The sequence below is a fragment of the Macaca thibetana genome, chromosome X, assembly GCF_024542745.1.
Source record: "Macaca thibetana thibetana isolate TM-01 chromosome X, ASM2454274v1, whole genome shotgun sequence".
Classification (NCBI taxonomy): Eukaryota; Metazoa; Chordata; class Mammalia; order Primates; family Cercopithecidae; genus Macaca; species Macaca thibetana.
The window spans coordinates 131,277,668-131,293,775 of NC_065598.1; the positions used below are offsets into that span (position 1 = coordinate 131,277,668).

The 16,108-nt window shown below is 41.7% G+C and overlaps 2 protein-coding genes across 3 annotated transcripts in view; one reads left to right on the plus strand and one right to left on the minus strand.

Moving 5' to 3' along the window:
• Positions 1 to 10,632, minus strand: part of MAP7D3 (MAP7 domain containing 3) — a 195,566-nt gene extending 184,934 nt beyond the window's left edge. Inside the window, exon 1 of the mRNA XM_050777203.1 lies at positions 10,628 to 10,632. The gene's annotated coding sequence lies outside the window, so the exon portion shown is untranslated. The remainder of the gene's footprint in view (positions 1 to 10,627) is intronic.
• ADGRG4 (adhesion G protein-coupled receptor G4) overlaps positions 1 to 13,436 on the plus strand; it is a 113,855-nt gene extending 100,419 nt beyond the window's left edge. For both annotated transcript variants that reach the window (XM_050777198.1, XM_050777197.1), the window contains exons 19-23: positions 571 to 649; positions 3,042 to 3,322; positions 9,860 to 9,961; positions 10,932 to 11,099; positions 13,225 to 13,436. In XM_050777198.1, the coding sequence (XP_050633155.1) occupies positions 571 to 649; positions 3,042 to 3,322; positions 9,860 to 9,961; positions 10,932 to 11,099; positions 13,225 to 13,262 (668 nt within the window). In that variant the 3' untranslated portion in view covers positions 13,263 to 13,436. The remainder of the gene's footprint in view (positions 1 to 570; positions 650 to 3,041; positions 3,323 to 9,859; positions 9,962 to 10,931; positions 11,100 to 13,224) is intronic.
• Positions 13,437 to 16,108: the final 2,672 nt, after the last annotated feature.

The following is a 16,108-nucleotide window of genomic DNA, read 5'->3' on the forward strand; positions in this document are numbered from 1 at the left end:
CCTCACGTTTGACCATTTCGACTGAACTGATTGCTTTATTATAGTCTGACTGAATTGAGTGGTTGTTAACTGGTCGATCTAGTCAAAATGTCAAACTAGTAACGAGTGTGGAAACAGTTTCCCTGTCAAAAAAGCACTGAAGGCTGCAGCTGATTGCCTGTGCCCTAAGGTGACCTAGACAAAAAGCTATTGGGAAAGAAGGGGCGATGTGGAAAGGGAGTAAAAATTAGAGGCTTATCATCTAAGAAGAAATGCTTGATGCGAACTTGCATTCCAATCAACTAGATACTTCTTTTGCCAAGTTGATTTTTTGGCACTTGAGCTATTTTTAATAACTGGTGGGTGTTGTATTGGAGCCATTGGCATGCTGTCTAGTTTAGCAGATTGGAGAACTCCTAGAAATGTTTAACTCGGAAGAATTCACAAACATTTTGCAAACAATAGTATTTTGATGCCCACACATCTGTGGCTCATTTAAACAGTGTCTTAATGTATCATCACCCACAGTCATTGATTAGGATGCCTCCCTGCTACCTGAAGAAATGCCTCTGACTTGCTTTCCCACTGCAGGAATCCCAGCAATCATGGTGGCAATCACAGTCAGTGTGAAAAAAGATCTGTATGGAACTCTGAGCCCAACAACTCCATTGTAAGTACCAGCATCTCTTTCTCTAGTGGTGGGGCTCTGGCCCAGCAAGGTATGGTAAAGCGTTCTTGCCTGGGATTGGTCTTGACTCTGGCTTCAGGAAGAAATCAGCCTAAGCCCTTTTGCCCTAAGCATAGTCAAGGCTACATTTATGTAATGGTTAGTTGCCTGGGTCCTCTATGACCTTAGGCAAGTTACTTTACTTTTTAGTTCAATTTCCTCCTCTGGAAAATGGGAATAATAATGTTTCCTGTTAACGTCCTGTGCAAATTAAAATGATATCATGTATGTAATGTGCTCAGCATATTGCCTGTTCTACGGCAAATGCTGTGTAACTGGCAGGTATTGTGATTACAAAGCTCACACATTGCAAAGGTCATTGCAAAGAGTTAGTGGCCACTACAAGGAAATTCTGAGATGATTTGGAAAACATTTTTTACCTTTCAGCAACAAAGGTCTTCCCTGAAGAATGCTAAACAGCTTTCCTTTGTAAATGGCCTCAGCTTTGTTGTTTTCTTGTTTCTTTTCATTTTTTTCTTTTTATCCCATTTGATGTATAAGCTCATCTCTTTAGTTCTGTCAACCACAATCACACGAGAGTAGCAATTCACTTCACCCCACCTCTCCAAAACCTTCTTTTACAGGCGTGTAGGCGTGTAGACAGTTGCCCTGCGGTCCTTTAGGCTGCACAATCTCATTTTACACTTCTGATTATTCCATTCTTTTTATCATTGCCTCTCAAGTTCTTCCACTATAGATTTCCTCTCCCACTGGACTGGAATCAAATGTAGGAGGTCCTGCTCCAAGACTCCCCCGTCTTTCATATTGAGATGACAGTTTCCAGCGGGTCAAAATTATTTTGCCCTTTATAGCAGATGCTTTCTAATTAAAATTCCTTGTTATCTTTTCTTTCTCTTCCATTTTCTCTTCCCTTCCTTCTTATCTCCCGCTCCAACCTCCCCCCTTGCCTGTTTTGTGACTTAAAAGGTCCCCAGTGTCTACCTAATGGTGACTCTTCTTGAACCATCAAAAGCAAGAGCTAAAGCAAAACCAGAACAAAATCAACTCCACTTTTTCCCAAAAGAGACTTTTCAGATGTGACTTGGTTAATAAGAAGCAGACTGCTCTAATAGTTTTTTTTTTCAAATTATATTTTGAAGAAGTAATTCATGCACATGGAACAAAATCCAAATGTACAACAGGGTAGAGGATGAAAAATAAGCCCCACTTCCAAACTCCAGCTACCCAGTTTCCCTCCTGAGGTAACTCTTATTACCAATTTATTACCAAAGATCAAATTTGTATGGATATTCTCTTGCACACTTTGTTACCCAAGTGGTAGATATACACCATTTGGCACCTTGGTCTTTCCACTTAACAATATATCTTGAAGGTGATTCTCTACCCAAACATATAACACTATCTCATTTTAACAGTTTTCTATAGCATCCTTTAAGGATGCTGATAATATTCAGGGAACTCTAGGTATCAGAATCTATTAGGAAAATTAAATGTTTTTTAACACGTTTGCAACACACACACAGAGACAAACTCACACATAAGTGAAAGTATCCATGCCAACATAAACAACATGACCAAAAGAGATTTTCCTGGTTTTAGAAAAGAGAGCTCAGTTGACACACAGTTAAATTAGTCAATCTTCTCCGTGTTCAAAAATCAGGGAAAATGCCTCCAGTAATTGCAAATGTTATTAAATGGAATATTTGTTCATATGAATCACTGCATATTTTTTCTTTAATAAAAACTATAGAGTCATTAATCAATCCAGTGGCCAGTGTTGCCTTTGTCATCCAAATACATCATATTTTAAAGCAGTACACCTAGAGCTGTTCTCTTTTTGTAGCATTTTCATTAACTTTCATAATTTCACCATTGTTTGATATAGCTTTCAGAAAAGCCACTCATTGCTCACATCCTTTCACTGTGATATTTATCATGTAAAGTAGAATTCATCCTGCAAATAAGAGCTTAGGTGTAAGGTGTTGGGAGGGAGGGCATGCGGGGGCGGTGTGGGGAGCGCGGCGACAGAGAGCCACTTTGGGGGAAAATGTATCATTCGTTTTTCTGCTATTAACGAATAGAACCATTTCCTAGGGAATTGGACTGACGGGTTCCGCATAATCCTAGAGGATGGCAGAAACCATCCTCTAGGATTTCTGACTTAGTGTTGGAGAGAACCCTGAAGTGGGGTTCAGGAGATTGAGGTTCTTGTCCCAGCTCTGCCTCCAGTTGGTGTGAGTGAACTCTGTCCAGTTCATTTCTCTAGGGCTAGATGCCCTTAGGGTGAAATAAAATTGACTAGATGATCTTCAGTCTCTGAGAAATAGGACTTTATGTTTCCGTATCTCATGATAGTCTTCTTTGTTTCTTACAGTTGTTGGATTAAAGATGATTCTATCTTTTACATCTCAGTGGTGGCTTATTTTTGCCTCATATTTCTCATGAATCTCTCCATGTTCTGCACTGTTCTTGTTCAACTGAATTCTGTGAAATCCCAAAGCCAGAAGACTCGTCGGAAGATGATCCTGCATGACCTCAAAGGCACAACGAGCCTGACATTCTTACTTGGCCTCACCTGGGGGTTTGCCTTTTTTGCCTGGGGACCTGTGAGAATCTTTTTCTTGTATCTTTTTGCCATTTTTAACACTTTGCAAGGTAACTGCTGCTTTTTTGCCTTTTCCGTGGCCAGCTACAGCTCCAGCAAAGCTTTTGTTGCTGTGGAAAATAATCTCACCTGTTGGAAACATTAACTAGATGTTAGTCTTCATTAAATGCACACACAGCCCACTCTCTCTTACTCAGTGGTATAGGGAGAAGCCCAGATAGGTAACTCAACTTTAGGTAGTTGGAAATGCCTATATCAAACACTGATTGGCAATACTTCATACAGTGTTCATTGTATCAACACATTGTGCTAAAAAATGTACAGATTCACACTCATGTTGATATTTTGAAGTGCACAATCCAGCTAAACATAGCAATTAACTGGAAAGCAGAAACATTAAAGTTTTGGCCCCATAGACTCTATCTGCATCAGATATCCTAATATTTTGGGAAAGAGCCAGGCTAGACTATCATAGAATCATACAGGAATGAAGGTTAAAAGCAAAGGGCTATGGGAAAGGCCAAGGTTGTAGCCTTGATTTTGCTATAAGGCAACCTTTAAAAAGTTACCACAATTGGTTGAATTAGATGATCCTAAGCTAAAGGCCCTAGAGTTCTTTTAATTATTTTCCTTTATTCTGATGAAATGAACAAATAGTCAATGAAGTGATGAAATGGTCGACAAAAGATGGCATGAGAAGTAAAAGCTAGGGGCTGGGTGCAATGGCTCATGCCTGCAATTCCAGCACTTTGGGAAGTTGAGGCGGGCGGATCACCTGAGGTCAGGAGTTTGAGACCAGCCTGACCCACATGGTGAAACCCTGTCTCTACTAAAAAATATAAAAATTAGCCAGGCATGGTGGTATGTGCCTGTAATCCTAGCTACTTGGGAGGCTGAGGCAGGAGAATCGCTTGAACTCCGGGAGACAGAGGTTGCAGTGAGCTATGATCATGCCACTGCACTCCAGCCTGGGCAACAGAGAGAGACTCTGTCAAAAAAAAGAAAGAAAGAAAGAAAGAAAGAAAGAAAGAAAGAAAGAAAGAAAGAAAGAGAGAGAGAGAGAGAGAGAGAGAGAGAAAGAAAGAAAGAAAGAAAGAAAGAAAGAAAGAAAGAAAGAAAGAAAGAAAGAAAGAGAGAGAAAGAAAGAAAAGAAAAGAAAAACAGAAAAGAAAAGAAAGCTAGGGATCTGGTTCATGTAACTCTGAGTAATTGCTGATGTTCATTTTAACCTGATTTTGCCTATTAAAAATACTGAGGGGAAGAGGCCTGCAAAATTATTTTGTGTGAGTCTCTAATTCTACCCCATACTTTTATCCTCAAGTTTGGTCCAGTCCATCTGGGCTACTCCAGTAGGGACAGGCTGAGGGTCAACTTGGCATTTCATTGAGTTAGACTCTACCTTCGTGCTCTCCGCTATTTTTTTTTTCATTCAATAAACCCTTCTTTTCCATACTGAAGCCCACTGATGATCCCATGGGATGCTCCTGCAAGGAAAAAGTTCTATGGTCAAATAACTTTGGGAAATGTGGCAAATTACATTCCCCCTTTCTTGGAATAGCACTATGTACATTAGCATGGTAAAAGTTCTATTACAAAAAAAAAATCGTCTTTAAAAACTTGTTTTAATGTAGTGTCTTAAAAACCTCTGAACCTTTTATTGTGGTCATTGTTAATCCCTGAGGAACTTTGAGAAAAATAAATTGGCATGCAGTTATTATATTCCAGGCACTTGCAAAGTGCTGCGGGGAGTGGGGGGAAGCAATGTAGCAGAAGGCATGGTTTTTGCATTTATGTTTTATGACTCAAGAAACCATCTTATTTTAAGCAATGAGGTGGATCAGTGGAAACTTTCTGTCCCACCAGATCCTGCCAACCATATACAGCCATGTTCTAATTGGAATATAAGAAGTCACAAAATGTGTTGTTCTTCCTTCACATGCCATTTTTATTGCCTCTGGTAGTAGGAATGGAATTTTTAGAAACTCTCAATACCACCCTCTCTTGGTTCCCTTTGAGGCTACTGGCACTTGGTTGAATTCTAGTGTAGAACTGAAGGTTGTATTCTAGTGTAGGCCCTGGTGATGGTTCTACACTTTTTCTGTGGATAGAACTGCCTGGCCCACACTACAGTACTCTAACCTGATGCTCTAACCTCAAGAACTAACCAGTCATGGTGGAGAATGTCCATGGAAACGGATTAGAACCCAAGTGCCTGTGAAGACTTCCTCCACAGTGGTAACTCCAGGCTTCTCTTTGGCTCAGTGATTCTGAGGAAAAATGCACTCACTCTGTGGAAAGAGGGGTTAAAGAAAAGCTGGCAAAAGATCAAGAAAGCCAGGCAGTTCTGATTTTAAAAAGGAGGGGCAGGGGTGTTTTCAAAACCACTCTTATGGTGGAAAGTAGCATCTAAGGAAGGAAACTGCATGGATAGAAGCAGAATTTAATAGGATATTTCTTTTCTTTTCAACTTTTATTTCAGATTCAGGGGGTAGATGTGCAGGTTTGTTAGCTGGGTATATTATGTCATGCTGAGGTTTTGGGTGTGAATGATCCCATCGTCTAGGTAGTAAGCATAGAACCCAATAGTTACCTTTTCAATCCTTACTTTCTCCCTCCTCTCCCCTCTAATAGTCCCCAGTTGTCTACCGTTGCCATCTTTATGTCCATGTGTACCCCATGTTTAGTTTTCACTTTTAAGTGAGAACATGCAGTACTTGGTTTTCGTTCCTTCATTAATTCACTTAGCGTAATAGCCCCTAGCTGCATCCATGCTGCTGCAAATGACATGATCTCATTCTTTTTTTATAGCTGAGTAGTATTCCATGGTGGCTATGTAGACACTTTCTTTATCCAATCCACCATTAATGGACACCTAGTTTGATTCCGTGTCTTTACCGTTGTGAATATTGTTGCAATGAACATAAGGGTGCATGTGTCTTTTTGGTAGAGTGATCTGTTTTCTTTTGGATATATACCCAATAATGGGATTGCTGAGTCAAATAGTAGCTCTGTTTTAATTTATTTGAGAAATCTTCAAACTGCTTTCCACAGTGACAGAACTAATTTACATTCCCACCAACAGTATATAAGTGTTCTAACTGGGTATTTCTTGAAAACTAAAATCAAAGTCCCATAGATCCAGCACCAAAAGAGCCAAGCTGTCTGTCTGTCAGATATGCCTTATGTCCATCAAGCACAAAGTCTTGCCAGTCCTGCCTGAAATGACTACAAGATAGCATGTACCATCTTGTAGCAAGGGAGTTTTCAGAGCTCGGAGTTTCAAATTCAAGACACACACACACACATGACCCGAATAACCTCCAAAACAAATGGTGGAACAAGTGAACAAAGTAGTCATTTAAAAGACAAATGACAAGCTTGCAACGCTGGCTGAAGGGGATGGGGGTGACCTGTGGTCAAGTGGGAAAAATTATGCTCGTGATGAGCTATTTGTGAAGGAGGAATGCACAAATAAAACTGCAGGTGACAAAAACCTGACATCTTCCCTCATGCCTGTGTTTTCCTAGTGAGTAAGCAGATCAATCTGTTATGGGAAAGGAAAAGGAAAGCTGTCAGGCAGAGGGGGAGATTTGGCAGGCAGCTCACTGGAATTCACAGAATAACCTTTAAGTCTGAAAACTAAACTCCATGCAAGAAATCAGAGTAGTAATAGGTGCTTGATGTCACTGTCACCCCTTGTACATGCTGAAGTTGGAGGAGTTTTGCCTGCTCTGAGACTGTGGTTTGCTCTCCTCGGGGTGCTGCGCCGCCTTCCAGGTGGCTGCTGCTCAGAAAAACAGCAAACACTGCTGAATTCATCCCCGCAGTTGTTTGGTTACACATGGGGATAAAGCTTTTGGGAGAGTTAGAGAGACATGCCATTCCGTTTACATGCCATTCCGTTTAGCCTCCCATCTGGAATCAGAGTCTCAGGGCTGGGGCTAGGGAGCCAAGATCTTCCCAATCAAACTTCCCATCAAGTGACAAGAAGTCACTTGCCTCTGCCTGAAACTTTCCATAGACTGAGAGCTCACCATTCTGTAAAGCAAAGCATTTATCAGCTCTGATATGGTACCGGTTTTCCTTATCTGAGGTTAGTATAGTACAGTAGTTAAGGCCTTGGGCTCTATAGTCAGACTGCCTGTATTCGGAACTGGTGCTGCCAGCTCAATGTTAGCTCTGTGACCTGGGTCAAGTTTACTAGACTTCTTGGACTCCGAGTTTCCTCAACTATAAAAATGAGACTAATAGTACAATGCCTATCATATACTTATTGCCAAATAAACACTAGCTGTGATTTGTTAGTACGTGGTTGCTCTGGAACATTCTTCCATTTCTCCTGGTTCTAACCGGGCAACTGTACAGATACAAGCCTAATTTGTCCTTTTCATGGCAGCCCTTTCAGATCTGTGGCTAAGTTACCATCTCTTCTCACTCTATGTTTTCCACTCCAAGTTTTTTTTTTTTTTTTTTGGTCTGGATACAACATCCCAGCTCTTTCAGCTTTTCTTCACTATCCTTCTTCACTGTATTCTTGAATACTTCTGTTTGTCATCTTGCTCTTAAAACAAAGCCTCCCAAACTGAACATGGTGCTGGTGGGAGGTATGGTCAAACAAGGACAGAATATGGCAGGAGAAAGTCACTCGCCTCCATCAAGATTCTTTTTATTTATTTATTTTTTATTATACTTTAAGTTCTAGGGTACATGTGCACAATGTGCAGGTTTGTTATCTTTACTTCCAGCAGTGCTCTAGCTGAAATTTGCTTTGGGGCATTTACAATAGACTGGTGCTCAGTTTACAATGGGTTAAGACCTCTTTGATACTAATTTACCTTCAGGACAACTGGCCAATTTAGAGGCAAGCTGAACCTGTATAGAGAATAAAGGTTTCCAAACTGCACTTGGATCAGAATAAATATTTTGAGGCTCAAGCAGTTATCACTATGTTGTAGGTGGATGTGAGAGTTTGTGTATCAAGTGCCTTGGAGTTCAAATCAACATATATTTATTGAGCTGCAGCAGTTAGTGCATTAAAGATGAAGGGCAAAATGGCATAAATATGAAAAGGAAACATATCTCAGCCCTCAAAGACTCAACAGCTAGGTGGAGAAATGGGAAATAGATGAATAATTGTATGGCTACATATAACAATACAAGAAACAAAATGTTATGAGAGTTCAGAAGTGGGAAAAATGAGTTTCAGTTTGAGGCATCTGGAAAGGTTTTGTGGATAAAGACTTTTTGTAATGGACCATAAATATAAGTCAGGCTATTGACAGGAGTTATTTCTGCCAATTCTACCCCCAACTGCAGGAAATCTAATTGGTCCTCCAGGGAATTTGCAATCAAGATATTTTATTTTTTTTTTAAGACAGAATCTTGCTCTATCGCCCGGGCTGGAGTGTAGTGGCTCGATTCCGGCTCACTGCAACCTCTGCCTCCTGGGTTCAAGTGATTCTCGTGCCTCAGCCTTCCATGTAGATGGGACTACAGGCATGTGCCACCACACCCAGCTAATTTTTGTATTTTTAATAGAGACGGGGTTTCTCTATGTTGACCAAGTTGGTCTTGAACTACTGGCTTCAAGTGATCCACCTGCCTCTGCCTCCCAAAGTGCTGGGATTACAGGTGTGAGCCACCATGCCTGGCCAAGATAATCTTAAGTCATACTTTTATCTTCCAAGGAGATATTTTAGAGGGTGAGAAAGAGAAATGGCCAGCACTGCTGACAAAGACTTTCAGCTCCTCCCTCCCCCTTGCAGGACAAAATCAGGGCTGGCATTGGAAGTTGAGGGTCAAATCCATGGTTTCCACATGGTGTCATTATGCCAAAAAGCATGTGTAATAGCTATTTATTGCTATGTAATACATTACCCCCAAATTTTACCAGCCTAAAACAACAAAAATTTATTATCTCACACAGTGTCTGAGGATCAGTAATTCAGGAGCAGCTTAGCTGGGTGTTTCTGACGCAGGGACTGTCGTAAAGTTGTAGTCAAGCTGTCATCCGGGCCTGCGATGATCTAAAAACTTGACTGGGACTGGGGAATGTGCTTCCAGGAAGGCTCATCCACATGGTCGTGGACTGGAAGCCTCAGTTCCTCACCATGTGGGCCTCTCCACAGAGATGCCAGGATGTCCTCAGGACAAAATACTTGGCTTCCTTCAGAGTGATGAGAGAGAGAGAGAGAGAGAGAGAGAGAGATCTTTTATAACCTAATCTTGAAAGTGACATGCCATCCCTTCTGCTATATTCTATTGGTCCAATGTGGAAGGAAACCACACAAGGATGCCAATGCCAGGTTGTGGGGATGATTGAAAGCAATCTCAGAGAGGGGCTACCTTACCTCTCATGCTCTAGGATGAACAGCAGCCCCGGGACAAAATAGTGGTTGACATGAAGTCTTGATATAGACATTTTTGCCTTTGGGAGGGAGGCTACAAAGACAAGATCAGAAAGCCAGTAGTGGTCCTGGGGTTCCTTGAAAGTAGTATCTCTCATGACAGGAGCAGACCTGAGTCAGGGCATTGGTGACAGCTGGTGAAAGAAACCGAAAAAGACTGACCTTCTTCTCCTGGCTTAGGATTCTTCATTTTTGTGTTTCACTGTGTGATGAAGGAGAGTGTGCGGGAGCAGTGGCAGATACACCTCTGTTGTGGGTGGTTGCGATTGGATAACTCTTCTGGTAAGATGTCAGTTTGGATGAAGTTTTGAATTTTACATGTTTTACAAAACTGATCAGATTAATTTGTCTCCTAACTTGAGTACATACAGCATATCAGCATCAAAACACAGGCTGTTTCCATGTCGTGAAAATGATTTGTGCTTTTGAGCTGAGATGAATGAAGTCAAATGAAGAATGTGACTTGGGCCATATTTTAAACTAGGGATGCTTTTGTTTTGGCCCAGATTCCTTGGATTGCTTACCCTCACTGTCACATCAGTCTCAATTCAATTAAAAGAACATTGAATGCGTGTCTACTGTGTTCCAGGCACTGGGTCTCAGGGGCTTCTGGCTAGTAGCCAACAGTGGGTTGAGTGGATATAGGAAGCAAGGAGTGGTGGTGGAGATAGAGAGAACTTATAAGCATTCCTAAGATGCCTGGCCAGTGGGCTGCACAGGTGTACTGATGGCCCACAAACTGGGGGATGTAGTGAACTCAGATGTTGCCTCTTAACGCTGATGCTTCCCTTAAGAATGTTTCCAGTGCAGGCAAACTGATGTTCTATGTATCAAAAGGATCTTCCATCCAATTCAGGCAGCTTCTCTCAGTCTCAATACAAAGCCTAATCAATTTTCTTTAGTGAAGGCAGCATTTGAACTCTAAGATTCTACAAGTAGCACTGAGATTCCCCCCATTCCCCACTTTATGCTGACCATATCAGCAATCTGCTGGTCCTTGTGCTCTCGGAAAAGCAGGCATCCTAGGTATGTGAATTGTCTCTTCTTACACCACACATTATAGTACAAACCTACTTCTTACAACTTCATAGAAAAGCTGACTCCTTCAGGTATGCAGAATGAACACTGTGCATCAAGCTTTGTGTTTTTAAACCAGATTATTGAAGTGTAATTTATATACCATAAAATTCACTACTTTAAGTATAGAATTTGATGAGTTTTATGTTTTTAACTTTTCTTGGTATCATTTCAGATGCGAGCAGCCGGTGTCAAATAAAAGTTGGATATAAACAGGAGGGACTAAAGAAAACCTTTGAGCACAAACTGTTGACACCATTCCTCAAGTCAACTGCAACTAGCTCCACTTTCAAATCTTTAGGCTCTGCACAAGGCACACCTTCAGAAATAAGCTTTCCAAATGGTAAGAAAAAAGGGTTGTGTTGTCTACATTTATATTGCATATTGAATTAACGTGAGACCACATACTGGGTCTTGGATGATACTTCCTCTTCAAAACTAAGTGCACATGTGCATGTGTATACCTTGACTCATTCTTGGCTGAGAAAGTGTGTATAGAAGCATAGAAATGTGTACAGAAGTGTGTATAGGTGTGTCTGTACCTAGTAAATTTAGTATGAATGTGTTATTAGACTAATAGAGGAAAGAAGAGATGGGAGGTTAGAAAATTCATGAGTAATTAAAAACAATTGTCACAGACCGTTAAAACCAGAAGGAACCTTAGACATTGTCTAGTCCAATCCCTTCATTTTACAGTTGAGGAACCTCAATCAGGGAAAAGGAAAATGCCTTATTGACAGTCACTGAGTCCATCCTTACCATCCAGTAAAACCGGGGCCAGTCACTCAGCCCTTAGCCATCCAGCAGAACTGGAGCCAGAACTCAGGTCTTCTGGCTCTCAGGGCTAGTACACCTATCAAGAAAACTCTCAGAGATACACATCCATCTTAGATGCTGAGCTTCTTCCATAGGAAGCCATATTTATAAGAAGAGACAGATGTTCAGTTGGGAATGGGGTGTTGTACCTAATTATGTAAAAAGGGAAACTGTAGGAAAAGGATTGGCCTACAGGCTTAAAGTAAAGAGAAAGGCAAAGTGAGCAAGAACTTAAGAACTTCAGGTTGATATTGTGATGATTCTGCATTGTGTGCTTCTAGTTAGATGATAGCGCAGTGGTCTTTGATTGCCTTTCTTTAAGACCAAAGTATACTCCAGTTCACACACACTTTGGTGGCCTGGCTGTTGTCATTCTCCTGCCTTCTCAGTGCTGGAGGCAGGACTGCCTTATTCTCTAGTGTTTTTCTTTATATTGGCTCCAAAAACCAGTTCTATGTCCAAGGGCTGAAGGCAATCTGGACGCAGCAAGGTGGGTTAAAAAAGCATCAAACTTGGAGTTGGAAGGCTTTGGTTCAGGTTCCAGCTCTGTCAGTCACTCTGTGACCTTGATCACATCACTTCTCTGCTTGGAGATACATTCTTTCTACCTTTAATATGAGGGGGCTAGAATGGATAATCTCTTAAGTGCCTGCCAGTTTCAGGGCTGTATATGACACAACACTGTTTTCCAGTTTAGGCTGGTTGACTACTGTATAGAGTCTCAGTCTCCCATTTTTGTGTGGGAAAGTTAGTGACGCACATAAAAAAACCTCTCCCTGGCCACAAGCATTTATCAAACTCTGGCCAACTAACCTGTGGATATGTCTTGGTGCTCATATAAAGGCACTGGGGTGCCATGACATAGACAAGTCATGGGTTGTGGAAGCACCTTAGTACATAATAGCTGGGGCTGGTTAGGAAATAACATTTTTCAAGAGGGTTATTTAGCATTGGATTTCTTGATGTCCCTGGGGACTGTTTAATTAGCAAATATACAGCCTGATGTGTACATATTTTGCTTCAGAGGATCACTAGCAAATACCATATCCAGGATATTGATGTTGCCTTACCAAGCAATCGACCTGGAAAACCAACATTAAAGTGCTCATTGGTTGAGACAAACTGAGCCGGTGGGGCAGGTAGATCTGCCACAGGTTCTGAAACTGAAATCTGGGTGCTACCATTGTACTGGTGGCAGTCAGAAGCTTGATTCTATTAGCAGAGAGTGAAAAATCATGCCTTCTGTACCACCAGGCATTCTCAAGCTTGAGAAATAGCCAAACTTTCAGTGCAAGAATATCAAATCCATAAGGGATATAAATGTGTATGTTCACATTTTATGTCATCTTCTCTTGAAGGCCTCCAAGGTTTGTACATAAACATCCTCTCCTAGGTTAAGGCTAAGGTCAATAATGCTGCCTCTTATTCACAATGTAGGGAGAACATATGCACTGGTTGCCCAAACAGTGCTGTCTGGATGAATTAATTCACCCCAGATTTTATATAAAATGGTCCAAAGAAAGCACCACATTCTTCCCTTCTCTTCTAATTTCTTTATTTTTTCCTTCATTTGATAAAATTTTCTTATGCTTCTACTATGTGTAAAGTCCCTGATGCCACAGCTGAAAATGTTCTTTTTTTCTTTACTGCAGATGATTTTGACAAAGATCCTTACTGTTCCTCTCCTTGAGTTGTGAAGTTGTGCCTAATTATGTAAAAAGAATATAATACCTGTGGAAATAAAAATGAATTCCAAGTGTATACTTGCTCAACTGATGGGCGCACCAAAATCTCACAAATCACCACTAACGAATGTACTCATGTAACCAAATACTACCTGTTCCACCAAAACCTATGGAAATTTTAAAAATTAAAAATAAAAATAAAAACAAAAATCCCAAAATGAATTCCATTCACAAACAGAATTTTTCAATAAATCCCAGTAAAGAAAATGAGATGGGCGGAGCAAGATGGCCGAATAGGAACAGCTCCAGTCTCCAACTCCCAGCGCAAGCGACACAGAAGACCGGTGATTTCTGCATTTTCAACTGAGGTACTGGGTTCATCTCACTGGGGAGTGCCGGACGATCGGTGCTGGTCAGCTGCTGCAGCCCGACCAGCGAGAGCTGAAGCAGGGCGAGGCATTGCCTCACCTGGGAAGCGCAAGGGGGAAGGGAATCCCTTTTCCTAGCCAGGGGAACTGAGACACACACAACACCTGGAAAATCGGGTAACTCCCACCCCAATACTGCGCTTTAAGCAAACAGGCACACCAGGAGATCATATCCCACACCTGGCCGGGAGGGTCCCACACCCACGGAGCCTCCCTCATTGCTAGCACAGCAGTCTGTGATCTACCAGCAAGGCAGCAGCGAGGCTGGAGGAGGGGCGCCCGCCATTGCTGAGGCTTAAGTAGGTAAACAAAGCTGCTGGGAAGCTCAAACTGGGTGGAGCTCACAGCAGCTCAAGGAAACCTGCCTGTCTCTGTAGACTCCACCTCTGGGGACAGGGCACAGTAAATAATAACAAACACAGCAGAAGCCTCTGCAGACGCAAACGACTCTGTCTGACAGCTTTGAAGAGAGCAGTGGATCTCCCAACACGGAGGTTGAGATCTGAGAAGGGACAGACTCCCTGCTCAAGTGGGTCCCTGACCCCTGAGTAGCCTAACTGGGAGACATCCCCCACTAGGGGCAGTCTGACACCCCACACCTCACAGGGTGGAGTACACCCCTGAGAGGAAGCTTCCAAAGCAAGAATCAGACAGGTACACTCGCTGTTCAGAAATATTCTATCTTCTGCAGCCTCTGCTGCTGATACCCAGGCAAACAGGGTCTGGAGTGGACCTCAAGCAATCTCCAACAGACCTACAGCTGAGGGTCCTGACTGTTAGAAGAAAAACTATCAAACAGGAAGGACACCTACACCAAAACCCCATCAGTACATCACCATCATCAAAGACCAGAGGCAGATAAAACCACAAAGATGGGGAAAAAGCAGGGCAGAAAAGCTGGAAATTCCAAAAATAAGAGCGCATCTCCCCCGGCAAAGGAGCGCAGCTCATCGCCAGCAACGGATCAAAGCTGGACGGAGAATGACTTTGACGAGATGAGAGAAGAAGGCTTCAGTCCATCAAATTTCTCAGAGCTAAAGGAGGAATTACGTACCCAGCGCAAAGAAACTAAAAATCTTGAAAAAAAAGTGGAAGAATTGATGGCTAGAGTAATTAATGCAGAGAAGGTCCTAAACGAAATGAAAGAGATGAAAACCATGACACGAGAAATACGTGACAAATGCACAAGCTTCAGTAACCGACTCGATCAACTGGAAGAAAGAGTATCAGCGATTGAGGATCAAATGAATGAAATGAAGCGAGAAGAGAAACCAAAAGAAAAAAGAAGAAAAACAAACGAACAAAGCCTGCAAGAAGTATGGGATTATGTAAAAAGACCAAATCTACATCTGATTGGGGTGCCTGAAAGTGAGGGGGAAAATGGAACCAAGTTGGAAAACACTCTTCAGGATATCATCCAGGAGAACTTCCCCAACCTAGTAGGGCAGGCCAACATTCAAATCCAGGAAATACAGAGAACGCCACAAAGATACTCCTCGAGAAGAGCAACTCCAAGACACATAATTGCCAGATTCACCAAAGTTGAAATGAAGGAAAAAATCTTAAGGGCAGCCAGAGAGAAAGGTCGGGTTACCCACAAAGGGAAGCCCATCAGACTAACAGCAGATCTCTCGGCAGAAACTCTCCAAACCAGAAGAGAGTGGGGGCCAATATTCAACATTCTTAAAGAAAAGAATTTTAAACCCAGAATTTCATATCCAGCCAAACTAAGTTTCATAAGTTAAGGAGAAATAAAATCCTTTACAGATAAGCAAATGCTTAGAGATTTTGTCACCACTAGGCCTGCCTTACAAGAGATCCTGAAGGAAGCACTAAACATGGAAAGGAACAACCGGTACCAGCCATTGCAAAAACATGCCAAAATGTAAAGACCATTGAGGCTAGGAAGAAACTGCATCAACTAATGAGCAAAATAACCAGTTAATATCATAATGGCAGGATCAAGTTCACACATAACAATCTTAACCTTAAATGTAAATGGACTAAATGCTCCAATTAAAAGACACAGACTGGCAAACTGGATAAAGAGTCAAGACCCATCAGTCTGCTGTATTCAGGAGACCCATCTCACACGCAGAGACATACATAGGCTCAAAATAAAGGGATGGAGGAAGATTTACCAAGCAAATGGAGAACAAAAAAAAAGCAGGGGTTGCAATACTAGTCTCTGATAAAACAGACTTTAAACCATCAAAGATCAAAAGAGACAAAGAAGGCCATTACATAATGGTAAAGGGATCAATTCAACAGGAAGAGCTAACTATCCTAAATATATATGCACCCAATACAGGAGCACCCAGATTCATAAAGCAAGTCCTTAGAGACTTACAAAGAGACTTAGACTCCCATACAATAATAATGGGAGACTTCAACACTCCACTGTCAACATTAGACAGATCAAC